This window comes from Callionymus lyra, chromosome 3 (genome assembly GCF_982586985.1).
Source record: "Callionymus lyra chromosome 3, fCalLyr1.hap1.1, whole genome shotgun sequence".
NCBI classification, from domain to species: domain Eukaryota; kingdom Metazoa; phylum Chordata; class Actinopteri; order Syngnathiformes; family Callionymidae; genus Callionymus; species Callionymus lyra.
This window is the reverse complement of record NC_141820.1, coordinates 4,414,401-4,433,840: the sequence shown is the minus strand read 5'-3', so window position 1 is coordinate 4,433,840 and position 19,440 is coordinate 4,414,401. Positions and strand designations below refer to the sequence as shown.

General features: G+C 41.6%; 1 protein-coding gene across 1 annotated transcript in view; it reads left to right on the top strand.

Moving 5' to 3' along the window:
- The window catches only part of LOC148083061 (uncharacterized), a 32,598-nt gene that overhangs the window by 391 nt on the left and 12,767 nt on the right, over positions 1–19,440 (top strand). Inside the window, exons 2-11 of the mRNA XM_087785738.1 lie at positions 2,538–2,671; positions 5,239–5,317; positions 5,381–5,536; positions 6,550–6,711; positions 6,810–6,923; positions 7,863–7,941; positions 8,255–8,474; positions 8,617–10,375; positions 11,822–11,995; positions 13,750–13,923. Coding sequence (XP_087641864.1) covers positions 2,635–2,671; positions 5,239–5,317; positions 5,381–5,536; positions 6,550–6,711; positions 6,810–6,923; positions 7,863–7,941; positions 8,255–8,474; positions 8,617–10,375; positions 11,822–11,995; positions 13,750–13,923 — 2,954 coding nt within the window. The 5' untranslated portion in view covers positions 2,538–2,634. The remainder of the gene's footprint in view (positions 1–2,537; positions 2,672–5,238; positions 5,318–5,380; positions 5,537–6,549; positions 6,712–6,809; positions 6,924–7,862; positions 7,942–8,254; positions 8,475–8,616; positions 10,376–11,821; positions 11,996–13,749; positions 13,924–19,440) is intronic.

Here is a 19,440-nt window from a genome sequence, read left to right as displayed (position 1 = left end):
GTGTCGCTCACAACTACGCAGTTAGTAATATGATCGCATCAGATACACGTTTGAAGAAGAATCTCGGTGTATTTTTAGTGTATTAACAACAAAAACTAACAAATAAAACTTCGGTGATCGACGAACTCACAACAAAAGCGACAACACAACAACATTAATCCACAGAAGTGAACATCCTGGTTCTTGGACAAAACGAAAGTCAAAGTAAGTGAACATCATGTTCCGAGTGTCATAAATCATGATATTTACGCTGTATTTGTATCTGTTATTATTCTGTTCTTCGTGTTCACGTCACTTTTAACTTGTCTTTATATTTGATGGGATTAAACTAACTTTATCTGTGTTCCATGATTGAACTGAATCAAAGTCATGGGTTTGTTTGTTTGTCTCTAATAATGTTTGAAAAAGAGATTAAGATTATTTTCTTAAAGGAAAAGGAATCAGTGACGTAGAACCTGTAAACTTTCTCATTATTTATATTATTGAGCCTTAATGTAGTTGATTTGTCTTGTATCGTTGACGTCAGGTTCTGCTGTACCTGATGTTATAAGATTGTAAATATTTATTCGCCATCATTACATTCCACTGTGATCTTTTCACTGTCAGGAGCTTTTCTGCAGAGTTAAAAAGGAGGAAGTCCGGTGGGGATCCACACCTCTATAGGAAGTGAACCCAGCTGGGTGGAGAGTTCATAAGCGTTCTCAGAGATGAGGCGGTGCCTCGAGGATAAACCAATAGCGAAGCAGTTAGAGGGCGAAGCACCAAATGACGTAGAACTTGTAAACTTTTTATTATTTATATTATTGAGCCTTTATGTAGTTTATTTGTCTTGTATCGTTGACGTCAGGTTCTGCTGTACCTGATGTTATAAGATTGTAAATATACCAGACACAAGTCTATCAACACATTTCTTTGTATTTTTGTACTGAGTAAGATTTCAATTTCTGTTGAAAGCCTGCATAAGATTAATTTACAACATAAAACTCTTCTCTGATATTGATAGATTTAAACAGAGTTGAAACGTCTGATGTTCTCATCAGTGGAGACTTCGTCAGCTTTGACATGTGATCATCATCGCAAGCAGAAGTGTTGCAGAATTCTATACAGTGGTAAATACAAGATACTTCCATGCTTTACATTTGAAAAATATGTATTCATTTGGATACATTTCACTGATAGTACCATGTATTGAAAATATAATACCGTGCAGTCTTAAATGTCACCTTAATCAGAGAAAAAGTGTCACCTTTTGAACTGACAGTTTCGGTCTAAAGCATGAGCTATTGTACACCAGGATAGTAACATTATATTTGATAAAGAAATGAAAAAAAGAATCTTCACGCAAACAAACTAAAATAACAGATAAATAAATACATCTCATAAAGATAAATATACTGTATCTGCACACGTCACATAAAACAGTGAACAACATATAAAGGAATACATATTGTAAAGATAAAGGAAAATACATAATAAAATTGATGATTGTTATTTAATAAAGTTGTGAACTAAAAAGTACTTGGTGTTTTTTTTTTAATCATAGTTAAGAAATGGTATTGAAGTATCAAATAATGTACTAGTATTTGTATCCACTACATGATAATATGGTTTCAAACCACAGGGAGAGAAAAATGTAGCAGTTTCTGTGTATTTTGGACAATATGTTTGACAGCAAGCCTCAACAACTGGCTCCTAAGATGGCTGTGCTACATGGTCGTTGTTGAAAGTTACAACAGACTCCGTGGAACTCGGCTTTTCTCGTGACTTTGTCGCAGATCTCGTCTTTGAATCGAGACTTGCTGGCATCATGTGAGGATTTGTTTTGTGTTTCCTCAGTGTGTAGGAACGATCTGACTTGAAGTACAGCTGAGAACTTCTAATGCAAAGTAACATGAATTTTACTTAAATATGAAACTGGCCCCAGCATAGCACATCAATGGGTCACAATTCTAGGAAGCTATTGAAAAATGATATTACAAAAATGACATTGAATTTGTTGACGGTCCCTAACTGAAGGTGCTTTAAGTGAGAGACTCCGATCTGGTGCATTGAAAATATGTCCAATATCCACCATTTGACTAACTTTACTCTGGTGCCTGTTCTTGAAGGATGTGGTGCAGAGGAGAGTTTAGTTTGCCGTGAACCTCATATAAGAGTCACATTGAGTGTAAGAGTAGAAGTGTGTTTTATCTATTTTAATGACGTCGACTATTTCGCTTTGTTTTGTACTTGAAATAATTATACTGGGTTTATATCAATGTCTGCTATGGTATTTTGTTATAATTCAAGGTCAATAAAGTACATTTATTTTACAAAGACAGTGATAGGGTTAAATTAAAAATACATTAATATCGGGGTGGATTAGATTATTAATCTCAATGGCCCTCATGTTGAAGCTCTCTTAACCACTCCTGGATTCTTTCCTCTTCTTGAACATTTTCACTTTGTCTTGACCCTCGTGGTCAATGTTTTATTTTAATACTGTAACCGTGTGAATCAACAACAACAAACAATGTTGCACTGTTGGTCTCTGACAGGACACACCCCCTCACTCACGGGCGTTTTCATCGATCAGTGTTTCCCTGAGTCTGGATCAGAAGCAGCTGAGCTCACCTGGAAGTTTCATCTACAAACATGGACACAAGTCTTCAGAGCAGAGAGCTGCTCACAGGTCAGTGACTTTCTCACCATCTACAGTCTATCATGTCTGCCCAGCAAGAGTGAATGGATGAATCAAGAGTGAAGTCATGAGGTGAATGAATGAATCAAGTGTGTGGTCGTAAGTGAATAAATGAATCAAGAGTGTGATCGTGAGGTGAATGAATGAATCAAGGGTGTGGTCGTAAGTGAATAAATGAATCAAGAGTGTGATCGTGAGGTGAATGAATGAATCAAGAGTGTGGTCGTGAGGTGAATGAATGAATCAAGAGTGTGGTCGTAAGTGAATAAATGAATCAAGAGTGTGATCGTGAGGTGAATGAATGAATCAAGAGTGTGGTCGTGAGGTGAATGAATGAATCAAGAGTGTGGTCGTAAGTGAATAAATGAATCAAGAGTGTGATCGTGAGGTGAATGAATGAATCAAGGGTGTGGTCGTAAGTGAATAAATGAATCAAGAGTGTGATCGTGAGGTGAATGAATGAATCAAGAGTGTGGTCGTGAGGTGAATGAATGAATCAAGAGTGTGGTCGTAAGTGAATAAATGAATCAAGAGTGTGATCGTGAGGTGAATGAATGAATCAAGAGTGTGGTCGTGAGGTGAATGAATGAATCAAGAGTGTGATCGTAAGTGAATAAATGAATCAAAAGTGTGATCGTGAGGTGAATGAATGAATTAAGGGTGTGGTCGTAAGGTGAATAAATGAATCAAGAGTGTGGTCATGAGGTGAATGAATGAATCAAGAGTGTGGTCGTGAGGTGAATAAATGAATCAAGAGTGTGGTCGTGAGGTGAATGAATGAATCAAAGGTGTGGTCGTGAGGTGAATGAATGAATCAAGGGTGTGGTCATGAGGTGAATGAATTAATCAAGGGTGTGGTCGTGAGGTGAATAAATGAATCAAGAGTGTGTTCCTAAGGTGAGTGAATGAATCAAGAGTGTGGTCGTGAGGTTAATGAATGAATCAAGGGTGTGGTCGTGAGGTGAATGAATAAATCAAGAGTGTGGTCGTGAGGTGAATGAATGAATTAAGGGTGTTGTCGTGAGGTGAATAAATGAATCAAGAGTGTGGTCGTGAGGTAAATGAATGAATCAAGAGGGTGGTCGTGAGGTGAATGAATTAATCAAAGGTGTTGTCGTGAGGTGAAGGAATTAATCAAGGGTGTGGTCGTGAGGTGAATGAATGAATCAAGAGTGTGGTTGTGAGGTGAATGAATGAATCAAAGGTGTGGTCGTGAGGTGAATGAATGAATCAAGGGTGTGGTCGTGAGGTGAATAAATGAATCAAGAGTGTGGTCGTGAGGTGAATGAATGAATCAAGGGTGAGGTCGTGAGATGAATGAATAAATCAAGAGTGTGGTCGTGAGGTGAATGAATGAATTAAGGGTGTGGTCGTGAGGTGAATGAATTAATCAAAGGTGTGGTCGTGAGGTGAATGAATGAATCAAGGGTGTGGTCGTGAGGTGAATGAATGAATGAATCAAGAGTGTGGTTGTGAGGTGAAAAAATTAATCAAGAGTGTGGTCGTGAGGTGAATTAAGAGTGTGGTCGTGAGGTGAATGAATGAATCAAGAGTGTGGTCGTGAGGTGAATAAATGAATCAAGAGTGTGATTGTGAGGTGAATGAATGAATCAAAGGTGTGGTCGTGAGGTGAATGAATGAATCGAGGGTGTGGTCGTGAGGTGAATGAATGAATTAAGTGTGTGGTTGTGAGGTGAATGAATGAATCAAGAGTGTGGTCATGAGGTGAATGAATGAATCAAGGGTGAGGTCGTGAGATGAATGAATAAATCAAGAGTGTGGTCGTGAGGTGAATGAATGAATTAAGGTTGTGGTCGTGAGGTGAATGAATTAATCAAAGGTGTGGTCGTGAGGTGAATGAATGAATCAAGGGTGTGGTCGTGAGGTGAATGAATGAATCAAGGGTGTGGTCGTGAGGTGAATGAATGAATTAAGGGTGTGGTCGTGAGGTGAATGAATGAATCAAGAGTGTGGTTGTGAGGTGAATAAATGAATCAAGAGCGTGGTCGTGAGGTGAATGAATGAATCAAGAGTGTGGTCGTGAGGTGAATAAATGAATCAAGAGTGTGATCGTGAGGTGAATGAATGAATCAAGAATGTGATCGTGAGGTGAATAAATGAATCAAGAGTGTGGTCGTGAGGTGAATGAATGAATCAAGAGTGTGGTCGTGAGGTGAATAAATGAATCAAGAGTGTGGTCGTGAGGTGAATGAATGAATCAAGAGTGTGGTCGTGAGGTGAATAAATGAATCAAGAGTGTGGTCGTGAGGTGAATGAATGAATCAAGAGTGTGGTCGTGAGGTGAATAAATGAATCAAGAGTGTGGTCGTGAGGTGAATGAATGAATCAAGGGTGTGGTCATGAGGTGAATAAATGAATCAAGAGTGTGGTCGTGAGGTGAATGAATGAATCTTCATCGTGATAATGTGTTGATTGAATAAATGAAAACATGCAAAAAAGAGATGAAACAAATTGAAGTGGAACAAGTCAAAGAGATGTTGTGTTTAAACAAGTGACACAAACATTCAGATCCATGATGCTGTTGTGTTTGTGTGCAGGTGTGGACACAGAGGAGGAAGATCCTGCCTCTAAAGAACTTCTGGGTGAAGACCATGACAGTCAGACCAGAGCTCAGAGGTGAGAAGATCACTTCTCCTGTCAGACCTTCAAATACTGGAATCATTTTCTCCCTGTGTTCAGATCAAAGCTACATACATCTGCTGGACCTGGACCTGGACCTGGACCTGGACCTGGACCTGGACCTGGACCTGGACCTGCTCCCAGCTGTGTGTCTCTGAAGAGTGACAGGTCTATGGGAAGATTGATTGACTTCAAAGGTGAAAAGAAGCATCAGAGGTGAGAGACAACAGGAGCAACAAGAGAACATCTAGTAGTTATTTAAATATGCAGAGAAAACTATACAGTATATCTTTACACATGAGAGGAAGAAGAAAATAATAATAATAATAATAATAATAAATCTTATATGAAACCACCTTTCAGGAGACTCAAGGTCGCTGCACAATAAAATCACAACTAGGATAAAATCACACAATTTAACCAAACAATTAAATTTCTTCTTTTAGGAATTACTTTTACTATTGTCCTGGATGAACTCCCATTTATGTTACTGTCTGTCTGTCTGTCTGTCTGTCTGTCTGTCTGTCTGTCTGTCTGTCTGTCTGTCTGTCTGTCTGTCTCTCTGTCTGTCTGTCTGTCTGTCTGTCTGTCTCTCTGTCTGTCTGTCTGTCTGTCTGTCTGTCTGTCTGTCTCTCTGTCTGTCTGTCTGTCTGTCTGTCTGTCTGTCTGTCTGTCTGTCTGTCTGTCTGTCTGTCTGTCTGTCTGTCTGTCTGTCTGTCTGTCTCTCTGTCTGTCTGTCTGTCTGTCTGTCTGTCTGTCTGTCTGTCTCTCTGTCTGTCTGTCTGTCTGTCTGTCTGTCTGTCTGTCTGTCTGTCTGTCTGTCTGTCTGTCTGTCTCTCTGTCTGTCTGTCTGTCTGTCTGTCTGTCTGTCTGTCTGTCTGTCTGTTCCCAAAACATAATACAAAACCCAATAGAAAATACAAATTGGGAAAAACACTCTTCACTTCCACACTTTGTAATAATCAACTTAAATACTGGCTCACAGCCGTCAAAGAGGCAACAAAAGGAAAAGGGTGCTCAAGAGAACGCAGGCCAAGCAAACAACTACAATTTTACAACAATGAGTTAACGTTTAAAATATACAAACAAAAGAACCAAACTTAACTCCCAGTTACAGTGCATGGAACTGACCCTTCCTGTTAGAGGCTAAATCTGATCAGTGGAGGTCGTAACACATCACACCTTCAAATACTGGAAATACTTTCTCACTGCGACTTGTGTGTGTTCAGATCAAAGCTACGTACATCTGCTGGACCTGGACCTGGACCTGGACCTGGACCTGGACCTGGACCTGGACCTGGACCTGGACCTGCTCCCAGCTGTGTGTCTCTGAAGAGTGACAGATCTATGGGAGTAGGAATTGACTTCAAAGTTGAACAGAAGCGTCAGAGGTGAGAGACAACAGGAGCAACATTAGAACATCTAGTGGTCAGATGGTGAACAACAGAGGAATGGATTAAAGTGTTGATCAGAGTTTTGTGTCTTTCAGGATCTACCAGAAGAAACAAGAAGAGTCTGAACTCAACTGTGAGTCTCTGAAGAGTGACTGGTCTATGGAACCTCCTGATAATTTCAAAGGTGGACAAGAGTCTTCAGAAGACAGGTGAGGTTTTCTGTCCCTCTTTGACTCACTGATGTAATGTTGGGTCTGTACAAAGGTCTCTGAGGTTCTTTCTACTTGGACTGAAGCCCTCAGATGTTCAGCACTTCATCACAGTTGACATGTTAGCATGAGCAACAGTCATGGAGACAATAACAGCTGCTGTGGGACAGACAGGTGCTGTTGGACTCATGAAGAAATCCACAACTTGATGTCAAATACAGTGAATTCATTTCACTGGATCATTCCATCGGTTGTTGAAGAAGTTTGTATCATGTGACGACCAACAGTCTCTTCAGTTGTTGAGTCAAGAAGAAGAATTCTAAATAGTGCAACTACTTTTCTTCTCCTCCACCTGAAGTCTTGTGAAACTTGACACACAACAAACGTGATGAAATATTCATCAAAAGTCAACTTTGATTTGAGTGTTTTTCTTGTGATGCAACATTCACGTGGATCATATGAGCGCCTCAGATGAAGGTCACTGATAAGAGAAGATACTTCAAGTGATTTAAGAGTCACTGATTCAATGATTGAGGGAATGTTTGAGTCGTCAAAGACTGTTAGTTGATCCTCAACAATCATTCTTTCACTCACAGCTGTGTGTGTTTCTATCAGCAGTTAGTGACTCTTGGTGACTTCAACTGAAGATGTTCATGAGTCAATGCAGCTCAAAACTTCTCTTTTATTGAGCTTCACGAACTGCTCGTCAAAAGTGCTGCAGACAGTCGTGGAGGAAAGTCGACTCACAAGAGAAGAAGCAACAAACTGCAGCCATGAAAATGAAATCACGACTGAAGTGTGAGACAAACTTGGTTTTCCATGAATGTGGAAGATTCTATCTTAGGTGGTCTGCACATGGAAGAGTCAGAGTCTTGCTCAGATCATTGGTGTCCTTGTAGAAGTAGACAGAACTTATTGACGGCCTGATGTTCTTCACAGAGAGGATCAGCAGGTCTCGGATGTTCTCAGTCTCCAGTGTGTCCAGCAGCATCAGACAGATGTGGACTCCACACTTCAGGTATGTTCAAGTCTTCAGCCTCACCTGCTGACTACAACAGCTGCTAACTCACCAGTCAGCTGCTTCTGCTGCTTCATGAAGCTCTGATCCTGGACAACTCCACCTGTCAGCTTCATACATGAAGTAGAAGGTTTGGTGTGGCTGAGACTCTTGTTTAGTTTTAGAGAGAAGATGAGATTTGAATGTGACTCAGACTCTCTGGTCCTACTCTTGAAGAAAGTATTGCTCAACAGGTCCTGGTTAGACTTGGACTGAGACATACCTCTGGTGACCTCTGTAGGTCACATGATCAAGTCACATGTTTGTGTTTCAGCTGCTGGAGGACAAGGTCATGACCCTGGTGAAGGAGGAACTGGAGAGAGTGAAGAAGTTTCTCAGACCAGGTGAGCAGAAACACCTGGATGATGAGGAAGAGGAGGAGTTGAAGTGTGAAGAGGAGCAGATGAGGAGCAGCAGAGAAGATTTCTTGATGTTCATCCTGAACCTCCTGAGCAGCATGAAGCAGGAGGAGCTTGCTGGTCTTCTGTGGGGAAGTAAGAGGATTTGAACCTTTAACCTGTTGAAAAAGAAAACTTGAATCTATTAGAACATTTGAGATTGAAATTCCTGCAGCTGCTGAGAAGATTGATCTTCAGCTTCTAAAATCTTGTGACTCATGGGACTTCTCTTCTTCAGGAAGTCGTGCAGAAAAGTGTCAACGACTGCTGAAGAAGAGCCTGAAGAAGAAGTTCAACAGTGTGTCTGAGGGGGTCGCTAAAGCAGGAAACTCTGCTCCTCTGAACAAGATCTACACGGAGCTCTACATCACTGAGGGGGGCACAGACCAGGTCAACCAGGAGCACGAGGTCCGACAGATCGAAGCAGCCACCAGGAACCAGACCAGACCAGAAACCACCATCAGACAAGAAGACCTTTTTAAAGCCTCACCTGAGAGAGACCCACCAATCAGGAGCCTGCTGACGAAGGGCGTGGCTGGCATTGGGAAGACCCTCCTGACACAGAAGGTCACTCTGGACTGGGCTGAAGGCAAAGCTCACCAGAACTTCCAGCTCATGTTTCCTTTCACCTTCAGAGAGCTGAACCTGCTGAAAGAGAAGAAGTTGAGTTTGATGGAACTTGTTCATCTTTTCTTTCCTGAAACCAAAGATCTCAGCAGCTTTGAAGAAGTCCAGGTTCTGTTCATCCTTGATGGTCTGGACGAGTGTCGACTCCCTCTGGACTTCCTCAACAGTCGGGTCCTCACAGCAGCTACAGAGTCCACCTCAGTAGACGTCCTCCTGACAAACCTCATCAGAGGGAATCTTCTTCCCTCAGCTCGGCTCTGGATCACCACACGACCTGCAGCAGCCAATCAGATCCCTCCTGAGTGTGTGGACATGGTGACAGAGGTCAGAGGGTTCACTGACCTCCAGAAGGAGGAGTACTTCAGGAAGAGGTCCAGTGATGAGGAGCAGACCAGCACCATCATCTCTCACATCAAGACCTCACGAAGCCTCCACATCATGTGTCACATCCCGATCTTCTGCTGGATCACTGCCACAGTTCTGGAGGACATGTTGAAGAGAGGAGAGACAGGACAGCTGCCCAACACCCTGACTGAGATGTTCATCTACTTCCTGGTGGTTCTGTCCAAAGTCAAGAAGCTGAAGTACCATGGAGCAGCTTGGACAGACACAGTTTGGGATCCTGAGAGCAGCAAGATGATGGAGTCTCTGGGAAAACTGGCTTTTGAGAACCTGAAGAAAGGAAACTTTGTCTTCTATGAATCAGACCTGACAGAGAGTGACATCGACATCACAGCTGCTTCACTTCACTCAGGAGTCTTCACTCAGATCTTCAGAGAGGAGAGAGGACTGTACCAGGACCAGATGTTCTGCTTCATCCACCTGAGTCTTCAGGAGTTTCTGTCTGCTCTTCATGTTCACCAGATGTTCTTCAACTCCGAAGTCAACCTGCAGTCAAGAATCGTTGACATAGAAAAGTTCTACCAGAAAGAAATCAATGAAGCTGTAGAAAGTCCAAATGGACATCTGGACTTGTTCCTGCGCTTCCTTCTGGGTCTTTCTCTGCAGACCAGCCAGAGTCTCCTGACAGGTTTGTTGACACAGACAGGAAGTAGCTCCTGGACCAATCAGGACACAGCAAAGCTCATCAAGAAGAAGATCAGTGAGAATGTGTCTCCAGAGAGAGTCATCAACCTGTTCCACTGTCTGAATGAAGTGAAGGACACTTCTCTGGTGGAGGAGGTCCAACAGCAGCTGAGATCAGGACGTCTCTTCACAGATCAACTGTCTCCTGCTCAATGGTCCAGCCTGGCCTTCATCTTACTGTCCTCAGAGGAACATCTGAAAGTGTTTGACCTGAAGAAATACTCTACCTCAGAGGAGGTTCTTGAGAGGCTTCTGCCGGTGGTTCAAGCTTCAAATGAAGTTCTGTAAGTGGATCATTGAAACATCTCTGATATGAACCATGAATGTTTGATTTCCTTCTTCATTCAGGCTGAGAAACTCCAACTTCCTTTCTCTCTTCATGGTTTTTCTTTGACTTTGTTTTGTAAATCCATCATTTTCTAAAGTCACTTTTGAAACAACATCAACTTTTCATTTGCATTTCATGAGCAAACACTTGAACATGTGTCGTGAACACAAACACACAAACACACAAACAGTGAATGAACGACTGTATGTTTCTCCCTCAGGCACAGACAGGGTTTATTTTAGGCTTGACCCCGAAATCCAGCGTGAAAACTGAACATAAATGATGAAGAAAATGAAAAGTTAACACAGTGTTAATAGAAACTAACATTCAAACAAAACAACACCTCGTTGGCTGCAAAGAGAGAAAAGTCTTGTTTAATGTTTCTTCAAGTCCTTGAGTTTATGCAAATGAATGTCTCTTGAGCTTCTTCTTAGACTTTTGAACTCTTGTGAGATAAACAGAGAGGAAGTGGACTTTCAAAATAAAACTAAAAACGTTTTAAAGAACATAAATAACATGAACTTAAATCCACTGCAAACTTCACAATAATACAAAGAATATTCAAAGTAGAAACAAGTTACGACAACAGTTAGTCTGAAGCTAAAATGAAAAACACCAGATGATTCAATGAACTCATGACTTGTATGAAAACATTAGATTTTCACTGATTATTATCAAACATTGAACCAGATGGAATCAAACTGATCCATATATTGATTGATGTCCAGAAACAACTTCAAAAATAGTCTCCAAACTTGAGAAATGTTTCAAAAGTTGAAACTAATTCAGTTCATGTGAAGCAAACATGGAGAAGAAATGAAGGTGAATGTGACGGAGGATGATTGACACTCCATCTGTGTCACAACATAGATCCACTGGATCCAAAGATGGAGAGAATTCACCTTGAATTTTCTAACTGTAAACATTCAAATGAAGACAACAATGTTGAGAGAGTGCAGGAGTGTGAGTGACAAACACACACACATTGTTTGAGCTTGTATTACCTGCAACACCTTCACACTCACACCTGACACGGTTATGAATAATAACTTTGTAAACCTGTTCATATTGACTTTAAGGTTAAAAAAACAAATAGAATAAATTGACTGAAGTGAATCTTCACGATTGAATCAGTGTCTTGATTAAATTGAAGATATTTTTACTCTGGAAAAGAATTAAACACAACAATTGAGAGAAAACACACAAAAACACTGAGATAAGTAAGTGAATAGAAAAAGAATCAATGATGTGTTATTATGATCAATATACATGTAACAACCTTTTATTTTCATTTGTCTTTGTTGTTTGTTTTGTGACTTATTTTTCCTTATGTTATCTTGTGTTTGTTTCTCATATAAACACAAATCAATCCTCTTGTTGACGACACTCGTCTCTTTCACAGGCTGAGAGACTGTGGACTGACAGAGAGAAGTTGTTCACTTCTGTCCTCAGTCCTCAGCTCTCCGTCCTCTAGTCTGACTCAACTGGACCTGAGTTACAACGACCTGAAGGATCCAGGAGTGGAGCTGCTGTCTGCTGGACTGAAGAGTCCACACTGTCACCTGGAGACTCTCAGGTCAGAACATCATGTCTTCAGCTTCAGAACATGTGAAAGTCAGAGGTGAGACTCCAGAGAGTCAAAGTTGAGTCTTCAGTGAGTTCTTCAATGAAGCAGATGATTCTAAGTGACCTCAGTCTTCAGCAGGTTCTACTTGAACTTGATTTGTTCTTCTGCTGGGTCGTGCTGTTCAGTATGTTGACACATATTTACTGATCTCAGATCCATTCAAAGACATTTGAGAGACTCTTGTGATGTCATCACTTGTTCTGTTGCTAGATTTCAATGCAGGGTAATGTTCATGGTGATGTGAGCATGTGTGATGAACACATCAGCAACTGTATGAAAAGTCAAACATGTTCTTCTTCATCACAATATTCAACAGTGTCGTCTCACATCCTGCTCATATCTTTCATTTCAACTCATCTCTGTGTCACCAACTCACTCCTTCTTTCTCTCTTCATGGTTTTTCTTTCACTTTGTTTTGTAAATCCATCATTTTCTAAAGTCACTTTTGAAACAACATCAACTTCTCATTTGAATTTCATGAGCAAACACTTGAACATGTGTCGTGAACACAAACACACAAACAGTGAATGAATAACTCTGTATTATTATTTTATTTATTGATCCTTTATTCATCCAGGTTAGTCTCATTGACATTAAAATCTCTTTTACCAGAGAGACCTGGACAGGATGGACAGCAAAACATAGTTACACATAAAAACTATTTCATACAGTATTAAGTGCGTTGGTACAATATCAGAAAAGGATAAAAGATTACTGACTAAAAACATTCACACTTGCTGTTAGAGTCCGACGTCAAATTCCTGACAACAGCCTTGAATTTGTCAAAAGTCACTAGAGTCTCAAACTTGTGCTGCTTCTTCAGCTTCTTCCACGATGACGGCGAAGAAAACTTAAAAGCTGTTTTACCCAGTTCAGTACGAGCTGGAGGAACATTCATAACCTATAATCTCCTTGTAGATACAAACATGCCGATGACTAAGTCGTGGCGAAGAGAGCGAAGGCCAGTGACCTCTTGAGTATAGTGTGCAGTGATGGGTTAAGGGTCTTCAGTTTGTCATGAACCTCAAGGCTCCATGTTACACAGTGTCCAACATCCTTAGACAGTGAGCTGATGAATTCATGTACAACACATCTCCAGAATCAAGAACGGTCAGGAAGGTAGCTTCGACTCGTCGTCGTCGAGCCTAACCTTAGTTTCCGTTTATTTACCAGGTTTTGTATGTGAATTTTAAAGAGATGTGGTCATCAATCATAAAACCCAAGTATTTGTAAAAATACTCCTCAATTGCATGACCTTGGGAAGTTAAAATATTGTGATTTATCTCAATCTTTTTGTTATTTGAAAATACCATAAGTTTGGTCTTATCAGCATTGAGAACAAGCTTCAGTCGACAAAGCTGAGCCTGAACTTGATAAAAAGCACTTTGCATGAACTCAAAAGCCTTATTAAGTGAAGATGCAAAACAATACGTTACGGTGTCTAAAACTGAACCCTATTTTTACTCTGGAAAAGAATTAGACACAACAATTGAGAGAAAACACACAAAAACACTGAGATAAGTAAGTGAATAGAAAAAGAATCAATGATGTGTTATTATGATCAATATACATGTAACAACCTTTTATTTTCATTTGTCTTTGTTGTTTGTTTTGTGACTTATTTTTCCTTATGTTCTCTTGTGTTTGTTTCTCATATAAACACAAATCAATCCTCTTGTTGACGACACTCGTCTCTTTCACAGGCTGATCAACTGTTTCCTGTCAGAGAGAAGTTGTTCACTTCTGTCCTCAGTCCTCAGCTCTCCGTCCTCTAGTCTGACTCAACTGGACCTGAGTCACAACGACCTGCAGGATCCAGGAGTGGAGCTGCTGTCTGCTGGACTGAAGAGTCCACACTGTCACCTGGAGACTCTCAGGTCAGAACATCATGTCTTCAGCTTCAGAACATGTGAAAGTCAGAGGTGAGACTCCAGAGAGTCAAAGTTGAGTCTTCAGTGAGTTCTTCAATGAAGCAGATGATTCTAAGTGACCTCAGTCTTCAGCAGGTTCTACTTGAACTTGATTTGTTCTTCTGCTGGGTCGTGCTGTTCAGTATGTTGACACATATTTACTGATCTCAGATCCATTCAAAGACATTTGAGAGACTCTTGTGATGTCATCACTTGTTCTGTTGCTAGATTTCAATGCAGGGTAATGTTCATGGTGATGTGAGTATAACCGTTGGATCATCACACTTCTGATTCCACCAATGAAGCTGCTCGTGGATCACTTGTCTTTTATTTGTAAGATTCTGCACATAAATCAAAATACAGTTTGAGGATGGATCGCTCACACACTCGTTGCTCTCGCTCTAGAAACACCACACAATAAGTTAAACGCTAAACAATTAAACAAACATATACAATAAAACTGCTTCTAAACAAATATAAAATACGACAATTGAAAGAAAAGGTGTTTCTAACATATTTTTATACACTAATGCTCACAGAGCATCTCCTCCTCCTACCTCATCGCAGTCCTCGAGGCCATAGACATAATTACATGGACGCCGCATCGACTGCTGCCCTCACTAGAGCGGTGTGTATACAGGGCGGCCATCTTGGTACAGTGTCACTCGCTCCTACAGTGCATTAGGTCTATAGAGGAATGATGTGTTTTCACTATCAGTAATCGCTCATTTGTCAAGAGGGCAGAACCCGATCACCAACAGCAAGAGACCCTAAGATGCCCCCAGCTCTGCGGTTATAGTTTTTGGCCAATTTGAGTAGATTCGGATAACTCCTGCTTCAACCGAGACACAAAGTCATGATGGTCAACAACAGTGGAATCAGGGAGAGCATGCTGGAACACAACATCAACAGGTTATCGTGGTGTCCTGCCAAACATGAGGAAAAAGGGTGCGAACCCAGTCGACGGATACCTGCTTAGCTTTTGAGAAATGATCAGTCACAACAAGTACGTCCACGCTTTGATTGACAGATTTCTCAGCAGAACAAAAATCAATGCAAACCAATTCCAAAGCTGCAGATGTTTGAATGCATTCAAGGAGGACACGAAATGCAGGTTCTGGAGTTTTAGCAACAACAGAGTGAAAAACAGCCCTTTACGTGGTTAATGATGTCACTCTCCAGTCCACTCCAGTGACACAGTGTGTGTCTGACCCTGATGACCTCTGAGTCATGTAAACCACGCAACACCTGACCTTTTAATGAATTTGGGACGATTAACTGGAAGATTTTTTGTGTTTAGTTGCCTATGACGTTTGACATAATGAAACGCCATGTTTAGAATGTTGTCCTGTTCTTGCAGTCTGGCTTTTTCACTCTTAGTTAATGAGTCAGACTGAGTGATGTCCACAAGATGAGGAAGAGGAGGTTCTGTGCCTTCTTTCTGGCTCATTCCACCGGACACTTGTGCTTCAAAAACGGCTGATAATTCTTCAGCTGTCATGGAATTTTGTTGGTCTAGTGCAGGGGTGGCCAACCAGTCAGCGCCTAAGAGCCACATTTTTTTACTGTGTTACCTCAAAGAGCCACATCATGGGTCACATGAACATCATCCCTTCCTCACACACAGACCTCTGCTTAGCCAGATTTATTGTAAATGTCACACACCAACATGATAATGACAGAATTTGACTTCTACAGTCAGGGCCAGTCATTTTCAACAATGAACATTGTGTGCACTGTGTGTACTGTACTGTACTGTCTTACACACACAAACTCTCAGTTCAACCAAGTCCACAAACAAAATATAATAATTAAAATATTTTTCTCTCTTACTATGCATGTTGCTTATTAGGACTTCTGTCATTCCTTGCTTTGAACAAACCTCTTCAGATCTGGCTTGTATTATTGCGCGTTAGATGAAAATACCGTATTGAACTCAAGCGAAGCGAACGCGCACACTGACCGAATCTGTGCCAACATAAAAACTAAATGTTCTGTAGCAAAGTCTTATCATAGAATCCCTCCTACCGGCACGGTCGCGGCGTTCAACTGAACTGAGAAAGGAATGAATCACTTCATGAAGTGATTTGGTTCAGTACGTTCACTCAAAAGATCGTTCGTTCGAACAAATCGTTCGTGAACGACACAACACTAGAACGTTAGAGCCGCATGAAACCAGGCAAAGAACCGCATGCGGCCCGGGAGCCACGGGTTGGGCAGGCCTGGTCTAGTGCTTCACCCTCATTCAAAGACTGCTCAATGACCCTTTGACAGTTCGTAGTACACTTGAATGCACCATGCACTTTTTCATCTTCAAGGCCACACATCTTCTCCAACAATGAGACGTAGGTCTCTGTAACAGGTCTATGAACAATGCAAGACTGAACAAATGGTTCTCAAGGGCACCAGTGACCACATTCTTGTTGCCAGGTACATAGTTCGGATCAAAACTATAAGCTGCCAACTTGGACACCGATCTTTGTTCACATGCGTCCAACCAGGGCTTAGTCAAAATGTAGGTTAGGGGATTGTTATCTGTCCAAACTGTAAGATGTCTCACTTTTAGCCAGTGACTGAACTTATCACAAACCGCCAGAAACTCTAGCCGATGAGCAGGTTAATTCAGCTGTGAACGTGAGAGGCTTTTACTGGCAAAAGCCACTGGTCGTGCTACAGTGCCCCCTGGTGGCAACTGTGAGAGGACAGCACCTAACCCATCAAAAGAAGCTCTACAGCAGGAACAAGGGCTCTGTGAAGTCAGGGTGAGCCAGAGTGACACTGTGGACTGAGTCATGTTTAAGTGTTTGGATGCAGCCTTACACTCAGCAGAACAATCAACAGGAGTGAGTCTGATGAAACCTTTTCAATTTAGGTTTGCGTTTTCTGCCTCTGCTGTTACAGGAGACAGGATCAGAAACAAGATCAAAAAGTGGTTTGGCTTCAGCTGAACATCCCTCTATGAAATGGTGATAATACAGGACCATGCCAAGAAATGATCTCATCTTCTTTGCAGAAGGAGTGATTCCATCAGAGTCAAACAGATCAGGTTCTTCCACATCAACCACGGCCTGTATTTTATCAGGGTCTGTCTTTTACACCATTTGCACAAATAATGTGTCCTAAGAACCTTACAGATCTGCAAAGAAAGTTACATTTCCTAGGTGTAGCTTTAAGTTGTTAGCAGCAAGACGCGAAAAAAACATCTCCAACCGTTCAATTGCAACCTCCTCTGATGGAGCAAAAACCAGCAGGTCGTCCAGATAACACAAAAGAAAAGTTCTTATCACCAAATATGGACATCATCATCCGTATAAATGTTGCGGGGCTGTTGGTAAGACCCTGGGCATTCTATTATATTTGTGCAGACCTGTCTGGTGGGGCAGGGGGTCCGCATCTTTCACTGTTCTGGCATCAACCATCTGAAGTCATTGCAAATGCGTAGGTCACCATTAGGTTTAACAACAAGCACAAGAGGAGAAGAAAACTCACTCTGAGATTCACGAATAATCCCCTGTTCCTCCATCTTATTTAGATCCTCAGTTTCTCATATTGACTAGAGGGGTCACGGAGGTACTGCAGTCTGAGAGGCTTGTCGTCCACCAAACAGATTCTATGAACATATTCATTCAACACAATCCATTTTGTGTTTTGAGAAAGTACACTCATAACTTTGGACGATACGTACTACATTTTTTTTTACAATCAAGAGACACTTCACAGGTGAGATCTAAGTCCTCCAGATCCATGTCCTTCAACGTGTGGATGATCATCTCCTCAGACAGCAGTGGATGTTCTGTGTCAACATCACATTAGAATAAACTGGTTCTGGTTGAGGCAAGTCTTGGACTGAGGGGCGAGTGACACATCTGCAACCATAGCATTTATTTTTATAGTGAGTAGCTTCTCAGTAGGATTCAACATCTTCACAGGAACCCAGCCATCCCCCCACAAGGTAGTGACAACTCTTCCTTCCAGGATTTGTGCAGGTCTCACTTTGGACTGTGTTGCTCGATCACAACTGTTTTCCCCACAGTTGACTGAGCAGACGATGACACTTTAGCCCACACTAGATGTTCAGACCCTGGTTGCAGTGTGACACGACTCTTTGTCGTCCTGATCCTGGATTGTAGGTCTTCCTCTTTCCACTCGTCTGAATGTGACAAAATAACTGCATCATCACATGTTGAGGTTAATGATGGAACTATTGAACCCTTCATCTTTGAAATGAGCAATTTAATGATGTTTTCCCTGATGTGTGAAGGCAGGTGGCATAAGAACTTGAGGTGAGTTACGTCTTGTGTGTTCTGGAGAGTGACAAAAGAAGCAGAGAAGGTTTTCTCGGCAGTGAGAATATGCAGAGTGTGAACCATCAGCACATACAGAACATGGCACAGCGTCAAGTCCTTCTACTCGGTGTTGTCTCTTGTAGTTGTTACGTGTCCTTCTGTTGTATTGGTTCTGACTCTGGTTCTGCAGCATCTTTTCCAACAACCCCAGAAACCTCTCCATTGTAGAAGAGTCTGGATCAACTGGCTGCTGTCTCTCAGGTGGTTCACAGGCTGCTGTAGGTTAACTTCAACTCTATCCATGTTCACCTCTTCACTATGTCTGGCTGGTGTCTTCAAACTAGTCTATGAAATTCATCCAACACGTCCTGCACTTCACGGCTGACCATTTATCCAAAGTATGGACCGGAATGTGAGCCAGATCTGGGTGATCAAACATTTGTCTTGTTCCCACAAGCAACCTGTGGCGACTGCAGCAGCTTTCTTGAGGCGGAGCCAGTAGTCCTACGGGTCTTCATCACATCTGGGAGAGTTGAATAAAAGTCTGCCAAAGGCACCGATGAATAACGTTCAAAAGAAAAAAGTTTCCTCAAGAGACCAGACACAGCGTGAGGACGGCGTGCAACATCTATCTCTCCATTTCTATCCCAAACTTCACTCTTTAGCTCGAGCCCTTAAATGTGTGAGAATTTCTTCCACCCGACTCTCCAGTTGAACATCACGTTTCTTGAAATAATCTTCCATCAACTCGAGCCATTCTTCCAACTCAACTTTGTCTGAACATCCCCACGGAAAACAAGAGGAGCCTTGAGTTCTCTTGGTGTTTCGTGTCTAACATGAGAGAATCTAGAAATGTCCGTTGGGAAGTGACTTGAACCATCATGGGCTCCTGAGCTGTTGTGTGGAGCTGATGGAGGGGCTGTCGTCCTTGGATGGGATACCATAGTCTCAGCTCACTGTCCTCCAGATGTTGAACTACATCAGTCGTTTGGTCAGTCATGTTGGCATTAGCTGAAGGTTGATAGTAGTCCATGTATAGTGGAAGTAGTCGACTCCTTGATTGACAAACACACACACATTGTTTGAGCTTGTATTACCTGCAACACCTTCACACTCACACCTGACACGGTTATGAATAATAACTTTGTAAACCTGTTCATATTGACTTTAAGGTTAAAAAAACAAATAGAATAAATTG